Here is a 14221-nt window from a genome sequence, read left to right as displayed (position 1 = left end):
CTTTCTCCTATCACAACACACTCCTCTTTCAGAAGAAACCTCCAAAAGCTCAAACTCCAACTCAAAAAAAAAGGATTTCTGAGGAAATTAAGTCATAGTCAAAAAAAAGCGCAAAAGCCCAAAGGTTTTTGAAGCAGAACTTAACAGGAAATACACAAGGTAGAAATGAATGGAAGCACAAGAATAAATTTATCACTGTGCTGCTGACTACAGACAAAGGTATCTAAACTCCACCAGCACTACACTTTATCAAATTCAGAGCTGCTCACGCTGCTGATGTCACACCTGCACTCCTATCTGCATGTGATGTGCTGGGTGAAGCACAGCAGGTTACAAACAAAGCCAGCTTGAGGCTGGCAGGTTTTAATGAGCTACGGCTGCTTTGCTCCTTGGGCTGAGCCACCATCAGAGCCAACATGTCTGTGTCAAGATGACGGCTCAGGGTCCGCTGCTGGCCAGCACTGCTCCTCATCCCGACAGCTCTATCCCAGTATCACAAGTGTGAGAGGAAACAGGGAAGAGGAGCAGCCCAACAGGACTCAAGCTCTGACCTGGCCCTGAGATGATCCTCATGGAATGACTGACTTCTAAACCAGCTTTAAGGTTTGATGTCTAAAACTAAGGGACATTTTAGAAAGATCTGCTACCAACACTAAATCCAGCCAGGGTTTGTCTTCAGGAAGGGACGGGGGGCAGGAGCTGCTGTTTATGCATTCACTGAAGAAAACCATTTCTTCCTTTAATTGTTTAGATGTTTAATAAATTGCAGTTTGCCAGTAAATACCAAAAACCAATTTAGCATTCCTTCTTTTAAAACTTTTAAGAGTGTGAAAGGAGAATAAAGCAGCTCCAAAAAGTTAACTAGCATTTATATGCCTTTCATTGGCAACCTGCTGACATTCGCTCCTTCCAATATCATTTTAGGTCTGTCTCAAATAAAACTTCCTAATAAGTTCACACAGCAGCAGGGTTCTCCACCTAACTCGGTTCTGAAACTTCTGGTTGCTGGAACATCACTTCACACACTTTCTATAGAAATGAAAGTAATTCTTTTTTCCCCTTCTAAAAATTATAGTGCTGTTTCAAAGACCAAATTACAGTGAAACAACTCTGCAGTTCAGCCAGTGTAGCAAACATGGAATATTTAGTGAATGTACATAGATAACGGCCACTTTACAGAGCTAGTGTTATGCAATTGCAATCTAGTATTTTGCTACGGGTAAAAGTGAGTAAGATAGAAAACGCTAAGATTGTTTCCTGTCCCATCAATGCCATCTCCTACAGCAGATGAGGTTTTTCCTCACCTCTCCCACTCACGTATCTATTTGAAATAAGGCAGCTAAGGAAGATTACTGTTCTACGCAGGTTTATGATATGGCTGCTTTCTTTGCAAAACAGCCCTGGAGAGTCAATAATGATTGTCCAGCAATAAACCTGCTTCTGTCACATCTGCAATACAAGGTTTGATGACACAAATGATAAATGATAAAGGCAGATGGAAAAGACAAGGAATAAAATACAGGAGAGAGGCTGGGGAATGTGGCATAGGGTTCTTCCTCCCTCTTCTTATGCATATAGAAGCTATAAAAGAGAAGCTGTTCATGTTGAAAATTTAAAAGACAACCGCTAAGCCAAAAACAGTTGTTTTGGATTTCCTGCTTATCCACCTCCCCCCCACCCCTTACTTTCCATCACCTGCCACAACCTGCACATATCAAGAACTACCAGGGCCAGCCCTTTCTCAGGTAGCCTCACAATGAGTAACCCTTTAAAAATGAAGCACTTTGCTTTGCACATGGATGACAACTTGTTCTTGAATTTAATTTGTTTTTCCTCCACTTAATTCTCCTGGTTTTAAGGCATAAAACAGACCCTCTCTATTCTATCTCTCTCTTACAGCTACTGAGAGGATTACTGCAGGTCATCCATACACTATTAACAGCAGAACCAATGTAAGTCTCCTCCTTTTCTCTTTTGCCAGTCCCTCCTAAGGAAGTTAACACCAGCACCCCATTACTCCAATCAAACAGTACCTCAGCACAACTGTATGCCACTTGCACCCTTTCTTGCACATAAAATAGTCATCATCTTTACTACAGCTTGCTTCATATCCAATACATTAGAATCTATTGTCTTACTGCTTGAAAACTTTTACATATAGACTTAACTCCAATAAATTTACATGTGCTTTTGAGTTAAAAAGCCAATTACCATCAGATATGCATTAACTGCTCTTAAACAAGCCCAGAGTGTATTTGCATCCTCTTGAGACACACTATATATAAGAAGGCGAGCTGACCCAGTCCTTCTGAGTTTAAGTTGTAGTCAGGCTCCTTCAGTCCCCCAGGAAGAGCTTCATTTCAAACCAAATTGGAGTCTAGACTGACAAAAGTACATGACCTGAGAATGGGAAGCAGTTGACCTTACTCTTGTGGCAGAGAATATAAGGAAAATAGAATACTTGAAATTTCTGAGCAGAGATTGGTAACCAGTGCTTTCTTCAAGGCCTGTAGCTATCATAAACTTTGAAAGCGCTATAAATTCATACCAGGCACATCCTACTTTCTTCTATGGGTATGTCACTGAAAAGAGCAAATCATCCTCATGGAGCACTAAACTGCAAGAAAGGAGATCTGAAAAGAGGCTGGTAGGAAATTCTCTCTCCCACTATCACCATTTATTCATTTATGACGTGCTACCGTATGATAAAGGTAGACAGACTCTGTTATGCCTGGTTAAAGGTAACTTTCAGAATCTTTTCTGCCTTACAACCAAGGGTTATTCATTTTATTGGTGACTTTAATCACAAGGCCTGGCACAAACAGAAAATCCCCAGGCTCTGGAGAAGCAGGAAGCCACAATTATTTGACTCTGATGCACAAGCAGCAGACAACAACTTACTGAAGGGAACAGAAGCAGTAATAGTAATTAATTCACAGGGGAGGGAGAGGAGAAATAAATGAGGAAGAAAAATAAGGAACTTTTTCATTCAACAAAAGAAGTTTGCTTCAGTTTTAGCAAGAAAATGGTTAGCCTCCTCATACATGATATAGTGTTTCAAACCTGTAACTAAAGAGTACACAATCTGCACAACACAAGCTGATTGCAATTATTCAATTAAAAACAAAGAATTCCTTCCTGAATGATACTACAACTGCCAGGTACGCAGAAGAAGAGACTGAAGAGGAACAGACTACCTAAGATTCACCCTGTAAGTATCCACGCAGTTTCTCTGGGTCAAATATTGCAGGTCAAGGACTGTTTTTTTCCTCAACAGCAGAGGGAGCTAACAGCAAGAAAAGGTTATTTATGGCTGGAAGGGTGTTCTGCTTTAAGTCTTTACTTAACCTATGGCTACGCTTAACTGAGAGAAAACTGAGCTTAACTCACACTGAGGCTTGCTTACAGCGCTGCGGTAGCAACGTACATTTTGCATGCAAGTTTTACTTCATTTTATGTCTAACACTGACAAGAGAACGCTTTATCTTCCAGCCAATAACCCCTTTTCCAGAAACATTGCCTAAGCTAATGTACAACAGTTCAACTCCACAGCCTTCTACTTGGAAACAGTGACAACTCATGTTGACATTCAAACTGAGAAGACTGACTTCAGATTTTCCTCTTTGTGTTTTAAAACAGGCATGGATCAAAACCATTAATATTTCACTATCCAAAATTTATGCTCACTTTAACACATTATATGTAAATCATAAACTAAAAGCTTAATGTAAACAGATTCTAAAGTCACATGAGCGTACACGTGTAATGATTAAGGTTCAAATGGACCTCCAGAGGTTATCGTGTCCAACCTCCTTGCTCAAGCAGGGTCACCAACAGGAGATTGACCAGGACTGTGTCCGGACAGCTTCCAAGTACCTCTAAGGTACCTATGTCAGCGCTATGTCACCCTCACAGTAAAAAAAAACTAACAAAAACCAGTTTCCTGATGTTCAGGCAGAACCTCTTGTGCTTCTATAGAACTGTGCTTTCCTAGAGAGCTATACAATTACAATTGTTTAAATGGAACTGTCGCATGATGAACTACTGGTTATCAGCTATTTTACCATAATTTTACACATCCACGTACCTCTTCAAGCTCTCCTGAAGAAACAGGATTATCTTCATAAGTGGGGAAACGGCATTCTGCTTTACAACTGCAAAACCTGCTAGTCTCCTCTCGCGGCTCCACTATTCTGCAGTTTACTTTAGAGCTCTCCATCACCCTCCCATCTAGGGATTCTTTCATACTGCATTCTAAACATGGATCTTGGCTTCCTGCTGGTAAAATCGCAGCAGTCTCTTCTTGGGAATCCAATGATGTTTGTGCACTCTTCTCCATTCCAGACTTCTTTAATCTGGGAAGGAATTTTCCAGATTCGAGCTCTGATTTTCCATAATAATGCCCTTCTTTTTCTGCATCTTCTTCCAGAGGTTTGAGATCCGCTTGTGGATCCTCAAACACATCTACTTGAGAAGGGACAGCAATACTTCCCTCATCTTTTTCTGACTCAAATTCTGACTCACTTCCACCACCTGGAGAAAGTTCAGATGCAGAAATTGGGCGAAAGTGAGTCCTTGGAGAAATCCTTATTGCCCTGTATTGCGTTCGATCAACACCACATATTCTGGGGTGTAAAACCTCACTGTCTGAATCAGAGCACAGAATTGACTTAGGTTTAAAACTAGGGCTGAAGGATGCGATTCCTTCTGGTTCAAACGAACACTCTACGTGAAGAACTTGAGAAAATGGATTGTTCAGGTCAAAGGAAGAGAATGAGTATTCAAGCCCTGGTTCTTCAACTTGAAAGTTACCACAAGCTCCCAGTAAGTCTTCATGGAAGATAAAAGAAAAACCCTTATTTAATCCATTATCTCCACTCTTCGATTGATCGCTCTGTTCAAATGATACAAATGGCCTCCATAATTGCCTATGACCAGGGGCAAAGCTATTACCCGGAGTCATAAAAACATCCGTACCAGCAATTGTCACCACATCAGAAGCTGCACATTGCAATAAGCTTCCTTTCGAGTGACTAGGGGGCACCACTGCCCATTCTCCATCACTGTTAAATGTTTTCAGCTCCCCATACACACCACCAAGTATAAATGAGTTTTCTTTATCTTGGTTAACATCCCAAGGTTTCGACGGTGTAGTATAGTCACCACCATCTACTTTTGATAAATCATTTGAGACAAACGCTCTCTTCTCTAAATTCTCTTTTTGACCTTCCCAAAGGTGATACTCTGATCTCTGCACTGCTTTATTGGGCTCCTGGAGGGTTTCGACTTTTGCTTCTGTATCCAAACAGCAGCAATAGTTATTTACATCTGTTGAAAACAATTCATCTTCTACTCCTTCTATTTCTAACATCGCCGCAGAATTTCTGTCTGTCATATTTGTCCAAATATCTTTAATAACCCCTGAGCTGTAGCCATCTTCATGCGGACTGCTTGCACTACACCCCTGTGTAGTTTCGAAGTCTTTACTTTCTGCTTTTTGCTCTAGCTGAATACCACAGACAGATTCTAGCTTAGATTTCTTTTTGAAAATCAAAGCGGGCATTTCTCCTAAAGTTCTCGCTTGTTGCTGGCAGGTTTCTTCTGGCAAAAAGTCTAGAATTTCTTCATCTACATAACCCGAAGACACTCTAGGAACTACATAATTAATATCTTCTGCATTAAATTGTGTGGATTCTTCATATGGAATATTTAAAGTCTCATTGTCTGAACGTGTTTCTTCCGAGTGTGACCATGGACTACAAGTTCTCGTTGAAAGATTGGAACAGTGTTCATTTTCATCGAAGGCACTATTTTTGGTCCATATTAGCAACCTAGACTGTGTTTTCCCAAGAATATTAGCAGTGCTACTAGAATCTGCATTTTCATTTCCCAAGTTGAGTGTTTCAAAAGAAAACGGTAAAACAGAGTTACTGCATTGCACTTCAAACACTGAAAAACAAGAGTTTATACCAGACCCTTCATTAATATCTGAAAAGAGCTCTTGATTGCCAGCAAGCATATGTGAATTAAGCATTGTGCTGTCTAAGATGGGGGAGAATCTGATAGGAGAATCTCCTCCAAAACTTTCTCCATCTGCATCGCCAGAACTAGAAGATGAACAGCACTCCCAAAATTGAGCTAAATTACTAAGGTCTTGCAAGAACCACCCTTCAGCACCAACAGAGCTGGTTGAATCTGTCCATATTGCACTTTCCCCTTGCAACTCCATTCCATCTAACACTATGCAACATTCTGCCTCAAAATCATTTTTTTCTTTACTCTTTTGTCGAATCATATTTAAAATCCGACTCTCCCCTTGCATCGTATCTGAGGCACCAGGATCCAACATGGATTGATCAATATCCACTTCATAGAAGTGTGTTAGTTCTGACAGATGAACATCATCTAAATATTTGTCGTCCTCTGGTTGAGAACAAACTGAGGTCCCAGCGAGGTCAATATCCTCATTTAGAACTGCAGGCATTTCTACAAAGTGACCATCGATGAAAGTACCTGCTGCGAGGTATGTTTTATGAACATAATTGTTGCTAATACAAAGACCATGCACTGATTCAGACAACTCTTCTACAGCTTCTGATGTTATGCCACATATATCTTCTCTGTTGCGGTATGTAGTCTCCAGCTTGCTTTTTCTGCTAAGAGGAACAAAGTACTCTGTAATCGGCTCAGTATACCACAAGGGTTCTTCTTTATATTCCTTCTCATTTCTGCTGTCTATGTACAAATCTTTTCCGTCATTACCGCCAGCTTCTTTTCTTCCAATTTCTTTGAATGGCCTTTTACCTCTTTTGCACAGCTGTTTGATGGACCCGCTGCTGCTGCTGCTACTGCTCCCGCTGTGGACTTTTCTATCGGCCTTTTCACCAGATTTCACTGCAAGCCTGCTTTGCCCATTACGCCCTTTTTTATTTCGAACCTCTCTTGTTTTGTGTCTTACTTTAATGCATTTCATTGATGCCTTGTATTCACCTTGATTACCACTAGAACTCGAGCCAGCCTCACTGGATCCCGATGACCAGGAGCGAGGACGCATCTTTCCTTCAGACTTATGTCGGACTTGTTTTTTATACAAAACAGGCTTATCCTCAACAGCATTATTACTAAACTTGTTTTCTTTCTCATTTTTACTTTTCTTCTGCTGGGTTCTTTCGTGCACAGCGGCAGGTACTTTATTACTTCGGTCTTTAGTTACTTCACTTTCACTATTGCAGTCCTTTGGAGAAGATGTATCTGTGCTAGTTGGTGGAGCAGTGGATGAAGATGAGGAGCTAGAGTAAGAGCATACTTTGGATTTATTCCATACAGTCATAATTTCCTGCAGGCAAACTGGCTTTTCAGAAAGAGGAGGAAATGCTTCATAGTACCTGAAAGTAATATAAAAAGGTGACCTTTGTATCTTAGAACTTCAGACAGGCATTAAAATTAGAAAGTATCACTAAAAACACATCAAAACACTGCCAAGCTACTTGTCAAAAAAGCCTAGTTTGTTCTATTTATACACACGCCATTCACTGCACTGTTTATCTGAATGGTAACAAAGGGGAGATTAAGATAAGCTTATATTTATATTCTCATGTATGTTTTAAAATATACTACAAAGTAAAGCTCCCATACTAAACTTCACTGTAGATAGAAACTGCAATTGCTTAAAATAGTGAAGGCCCAATCCCAAGTTTATTAAATACTGAAGCTATTTAATAGCTATCTTAAAGGTGTGCAACTTAAAAGAAATTTATGCAGATTCTCATATACGCTCCAATGAAAACCTTTTTAAAAATATACAAAAGTCAGTTAAATTAAATGTGAGTTAACAGAATCAGCTCCCTGGAGAAGTACTGTTTGTTTAGCAATACTTCTACTTGACTGTTGCAAGCAATGGCTAAGAAGACTGAGAAAGAAGTAGTATCTACAAGAAAAGTCAACCACAACACTCCTGGATACTGCAGGAACACCAGACTGAGGTACCTGGTATCCAGTAGGCCACATTGGTTATAAAGATATTAAAGGTTATAAAGAGTTTCAGTTTCCCATTTCTGCAACAGAAGTTCCGGCCAAAAACTCATTCTCTTATTGCAGTTTGTCAGTCAGTGCTGCTTTAAGGGCTTTTAATTTTTCTAGGTGATTCAGTCTCAAGGAGACTAAAATACTGTATTTGCCTGAGTTCAGCTTATAGTCAAAAGATGAAGGAATAAGAAAGTAGTCAGGATCTGCTATACTTAAATATCTAAGATGAACAACAGAAGATGGCAGGGAAAAAACAAGATTGCATAATATCCACAAAGCTTCAGATTTACCACTAAGTTAACTTCACTGTTTTAAAACACCTATATAGAAGAAGAGAGATTATAAGATACATTAATAAAATATGAGTAAGTTAATAATAATAATAAATGCATACATTTCTACTTGATCCTTTGCTGTGGGAGATAAATCAGCCTCAGGAGACAATGAGCCTTCTAACTTTTTGTGAATCTTCTCCTCTGTTTTGGAAGAAAATTCCAAATGCTTAACAGAAAAGTTCAAATAGCCAATACATTTTATACAGGTACTAAACAAAAAGCATCAGGACATACATCTATAATAGCAGCGCATTTTCATTAAATGCTGTAAAGTAACAGGGCAATTTCTAGTCTGAGCATTAGGCATACTGAAGACACAAGTTATTACCAAAGATTCATTCTTTAAGCAGACAAATACTTATTCTTTATTGCTAATTTTACTGTAAGGTGTCAGAGGGTGCTGCTGTGTGCCTGAACAAACATTTACATGCAAAGAATTCAGACTGCAGTAACAATAATTCTATATTATGCCATATGTTTTAGAACATGAAACCCCCGTTACTGCTCCCCTGAAGCCCAGGAATTTCAAGCACACCTTCTTTACACTTATTTGAATGATTTTCACATAACAGTTAGCAAAGAGTAATTTGAGGCCAATCTATTCCTTGCAAATATCAACGTACAAAAGGAACAGAATCAAGCCTGATTTATTTTCATTTCTTTAGAAAAGAAAAGAAAATGCTGAATATGGAATACTTACTAAAAAAGAAAAGTGTTCTCTTCACAAGGGAAATGCTATTCACGAATGGCTAATTCTTAGGTAAACAAGGCATACTATTGTGCAACTGCTGGAACTGTATGCAACTCTTTGAATGAAATTACTAACCTCTATTTTAAAACTGCGTGGTCTAAATGAAAAATTACATGTACAGTTAATACAACACGTATAACCCGACAAGTCCAAGGGATTATTTCTTACCTTGCTTACTCTGAAGGTCTTTCAGCTTGGAGCAAAGCTCCTCCACTAAAGTTTCAATCCCAGAGCTCTGCACAGTGAACACCAACACAGAAGTGAATGAAGGAGGAAAAACAGAAAAACAGAAAACTTAGCAAAAAGGATATTTGTTTTACATAAAGACAACAAAATACAGTAAACATACCTTGGCAGCCAGACATTTTCTTTTCACATGGTACCTATGTTATTCCCCAGGTTTAAATCCATTCCTCTAAGTAAATTCATTAGAGGTAAATCCCACGAAATGAGAAATACATTCACACTAAGGTTTCAAGTCACAGGTATTACTGTATACCCAAGGCTCTGTCACACTTAACTGCACTGTATCACTTGGTTTGGCTGAGTGTCTCAGAATAAAATCCAAGAACCAGCCCATCACTAAGATGCATTTCAGAAAGTCCAAGCCCTTTTGCTGCTCAATTTTATACCTGTGAGAAAGGGACTGTTGAAAAGGATTAAGAAAATCCCGTGAAGGTGAAAAGTAAAAGGGTACAAAAGGTCAGGTAGCATGGAGGGAAGGGATGCATGGAACACACCTCCCATTGTTCTGGCAGTTTGCAATGCCCGTTTATTTCATTTTTTTAACATTGTGTTTTTGCTCAGAAAAGCAGAGGGAAAAATACACAGCTTATAGTTTATTCACCTTCCCTTATGAGCCTCTATTTGCTCCTTAATTACCCCACATAAACCTTCCTTACACTCACACTTCCTTTCAAATCCCATTTCAATATTATTTACACATGCTTTTTCTATCTGCCTAATGTAGTGAGCTGCTCTAGATCAAACAACAGTACCAGAACAGCAAAATGCTGGAAGATAAACATGCATAAAGCAGAACAGTATGTTGCCAAGCATTCCATAGGAGAAAACACCGTGCTGTTCTAACAGAATAAAACTCGGATGCCAGTCAGTGAAATACTGAACACTAACCTACAGCCTGAAATGACAATCTCTTGGGGTAGAAAGGCTGGGTGAGGCCAGTATTTTGGTACTCAGGGGTCACCTTTGGAGACGGCCCTTTCCATAACTGCAAACAGAAGGTTGGAACCACAGCAAAAAGGAGCAACACGTGAGGAGGATGTGGGCAGCCACCTTTACATCCCCTTACAGCTGGGAGTGGTAAATACAGAGCACTGGGCAGCTTCTTCTACCCTAAGCACAGACTCCCCAATAACAGCTCCATCTTGTTCCCAACCCACTCGGACATTCTGAGACATGTGCAAAGCTCCTGTGGAATTACCTCACCTTCTGACTTTGACATGGTCTTGTGCACAAAGTGAGTGAAAATTCAGGTTCTCCAAAGGTAACATGAATCCCATGTTAAGGTAAAGAAATGCATTCAAAGTCTAAGATTTGCTGTGTCACTATGGTGGCGAATTTTGTTCTCCCATGATATAAGAGCTCATCCTTTCTCCTGCCTATTGGCTAGAAACTGCTGAGAAACGTGAATGTATGGCATTAAAGCACAAGTAAACTTTATGAAAAAGGAAATACTAAATTATACAGTGAGCCAGCCAAGTGTCAGAAACACGCACTTGAAAAATCACACACTGAAGCGATGACTTACACACTAATCTCCAAGTTTTAATTATTTGCAGTCAAGTGAGAAAGCAATTTTCTGTCCCTATCGGCACTGCTGCACTGAAGTGCTAAATATGAAACGTTATGCCACGCACTTCGCCGAGGATGACTTAGCAGTATTAAGGTATCTCCTACATCAGTAAATTCACTCACATAAATTGTATGATTTAGAAACAACCAAGCAGCACAGTACAAGGGACAAACCTGCATAGCTGTAAGAATTGTCAATTTATACCTTTACCTCTTTTGACCCCCCTTCCTCCCCGCAAAAGGGCAACAGAGGAGGAGCTGGCCTTGTTTTTGCTTAGCACTCAGAACTGTCTAACTGAACCGGCACCTGTAGCAAATACTCAAAAACTAAACAGCTTAACTTAAAGAACTGAATCTGTCCAACCACGTCTAAACTAACAAAAAACCCAACCCAAAACAGAAAAAAAATGCTCACCATTGCACCGAAGAAGGGAAAACTTTTGGAATCAAACACTTCATTTCCTCCTGTACCATGAAACTAATACTCAGGTCAGCTGACACGCTGCATGCTGTCCTGCATAGCACTCCCATGTAGCCAGTGCTGGGTTTAAAGGGAAAAAAAAAACCAAAGGGCTGTGCAGAACACCAAGTCTCCAGAGACCACTTACTCAACCTCTCACTGCAGTATGTAAAAACAGGCTGCAGGCAATGTAACAAATGCCTCAGCAACTGTTTTCAATCTGATTGTGTTCTTCTCTGAATATATGATTTATTTACCGGCATTTTTCATTGCTTATGTGAACGCACAGCAGTTGCAGGAATCCCACTGCCAGAAAACAGGATATACCAGGATACTGGGTCAAGTAATTCCATCAGGTTCAAACATAAAGGCAGCCCCCCAGTAGTACAAATATCAGAGTACCTTTATAAGTACTTTCCAATATGGAAGTCTCAGCACTTAATTAGGATTGCTTTTGTAATTCCAACGTGAAAGACTTAAATCTTACGATCATCGCTAAGATAATTTTAACTACTGACCCAGATTTCTACTAACCCATTTCTCTCATTCAATCAACAGAAGATAAGGTATCATTTTTTTAATTCACAATTCCATCTCTCATATCAAATCTTCCTCCACACCAAACACAATTTATTCTGTCCTACTGTTTCCAATATCCTTCAACTTCATTCCTCTGCTTGAACTTACAGCCAGTTCCATCAGAAGTTGTGCTTTTTGGCTTTTCATCAGCTGGCTGAAGCAAGGGAAGGATTACATAAAGGAGAGGTGTTATATTACTGGCACAGGAATGACTGTGCTAATAGATAAATTAAGCTTCTGAACTCATCCAGCATGAAAAAGAACAGTCAATCTGACCGCTCGAGTTAAGAGGATTCACACTAGCAGCCAGCCTTAATATATTCAGTTTAACTGCAGCTACAGTAAGAAAATAATATGCATATAAAATTTAAGTCTGCTACAAACTGTTGTCCATGTAACAGTGGATACCAGCTACCGCATTCTGAGAGCCGGGTCCTGTCACTTTAATTCCAGCTGACCTTTATCTCTGCTAGTGGACTTCTGAGCATTGCAAACAAGCACCACTGGGTCACCATACAGAAGATTTAGTTGTTATTTTTTCCCTGGATTTGAGCACAACTGGCCACAACGATTTCATGTCATTTGCTCTATGGAACCAAAGATAGCACAGGTTAGCAAACTTGCTTTTTCTGCAGCCCTTTCTATACTCCAGCAGTGATGTCAAGGTATGACTTGTATACTGCAATCCCAAGCATGCCTGCAAATGTGTACACTGAGCTGCACTGTGCATAATCAATATCTCAACATTTTGGGCAGAGAATAAGAAAACACATCACGAGTTGCATACCCAGTATTTAGAATGAGCTTTCCAAACCTGTTGTACTATAATATGACTGCAGAAATAGAAAAACTGATTATAAACCAGCCCCTTATTTCCTCCTAGGTGTCTGGAGATCTTTCTAACTTACACTTTTGAAACAAGTCCTCACTTTCCTTACACATTTCCATATTTCAGTTCCACAGAACTGCGTTGGGTTGGAAACGACCTGCAGAGTTCACCTGCTCAGACCCCCTGAGTGGAACACTGACACTTCTCCCACGAAACACAAGTTCAAACAATCCTGAAATTAAGGTTAATCAGTAGGTTCACAGTCTCAAATCATTCTTACGACAGGCCATCAGCCCCTCCAGACAGACACTGTCCTTTGATCCCAGTGTACCAGGACTGTTTTCTTGGCACGCAGCCTGTCACCAAGTGAAGGATTAGGCAGCTATTCCATATGAATCAGCGGTTAAGCCACGTGAACTGAATAAGGCACACAATGGGATTCACTGCACTCACACATCTATTTCCCTATTTTGTAGAATAAAGAGAACCAGGTAATGTCCAGGTTTCCATTTTCTCAGATCCTGATACAACACATCAGGTACAGTTATACATGTCTGAGATGGTCATTTTTGTCCAAGTCTGAAAAACAAAAGTTACCAACATGTCTTTCTTAAATGGATATTTAATACAAAGAACTGTAAGAAGCATCTCAGACTGCTAGCAGGATGAGAACAGATTGACTTGCCTATCTACGGTCTAAAGTGCTCTGCACAAGAAGTGGGAACCAAAATCAAATATCCCCACAGCCTCCACAATGCCTGTCATATGCATTCCTTTCATTTGTATATGTAGATTCAGATTTATTGTTCATCACTTCACATACCATATTCTGAAACAGAAATCACAGCATGTATTATTTAGTCATTACAGGTAAGAATTCAAATATCAGTTCAAACTAAGTTAAAATGAATGCAGCATCCCCAAATTTATGTTATTAGAGCAGCTGCGCTGACCCCTATTATTTCAATTAATTATATAGTGACTACATTTAAGTTACAGTAGATTCTTAACTCTAAAATAACACTGAGATAAATTTTATCCCCCCTGAGAAAGAATAATTTGCCTCTAAAAAAATGTTCTTCTTGATTATTATTAATTGCTAATAAACAAACACACCGACTTCAAAGCCACAATAGATTTGGTGTTCTTGTAAGCAGAGCTGCTTAGGGAATTCACTTAATTACAGTATGTCAGCTTTCAGATGCTGAAATATTCTAATCTGTGTCATCAATGAAATAGGAGAAATTTTTAAAGGCATGTTTCCTCCAGTCATGCGAATGTGACCTTCTGCACAGAGCAAAGAGCAGAAGGAACACTTGCAGTAGGTAGAGACTCTGCAACATCTGCTGGTCTGCTTCTGCTTAAGACAGAATTCATAATGGACTCCACTTGTGTGCATGCGAATGGTTCTTCTACGTGATGGAAAG

At 39.6% G+C, this 14221-nt stretch overlaps 1 protein-coding gene across 4 annotated transcripts in view; it reads right to left on the bottom strand.

Moving 5' to 3' along the window:
- The window catches only part of KIAA0232 (KIAA0232 ortholog), a 53026-nt gene that overhangs the window by 5434 nt on the left and 33371 nt on the right, over positions 1-14221 (bottom strand). For 2 of the 4 annotated variants that reach the window (XM_015862598.2, XM_015862599.2), the window contains exons 4-6: positions 9280-9346; positions 8420-8501; positions 4088-7385 (exon numbers count right to left, since the gene is read on the bottom strand). In XM_015862598.2, the coding sequence (XP_015718084.1) occupies positions 4088-7385; positions 8420-8501; positions 9280-9346 (3447 nt within the window). Of the gene's footprint in view, positions 1-4087; positions 7386-8419; positions 8502-9279; positions 9347-11341; positions 12274-14221 lie in introns of those variants that run through there. The other 2 variants (XM_015862602.2, XM_015862603.2) reach the window with 2 other exon arrangements.

This window comes from Coturnix japonica, chromosome 4 (assembly GCF_001577835.2).
Source record: "Coturnix japonica isolate 7356 chromosome 4, Coturnix japonica 2.1, whole genome shotgun sequence".
NCBI lineage: Eukaryota > Metazoa > Chordata > Aves > Galliformes > Phasianidae > Coturnix > Coturnix japonica.
Note: the sequence above shows the minus strand (reverse complement) of the source record. Positions and strands in the feature narration are given on the sequence as shown.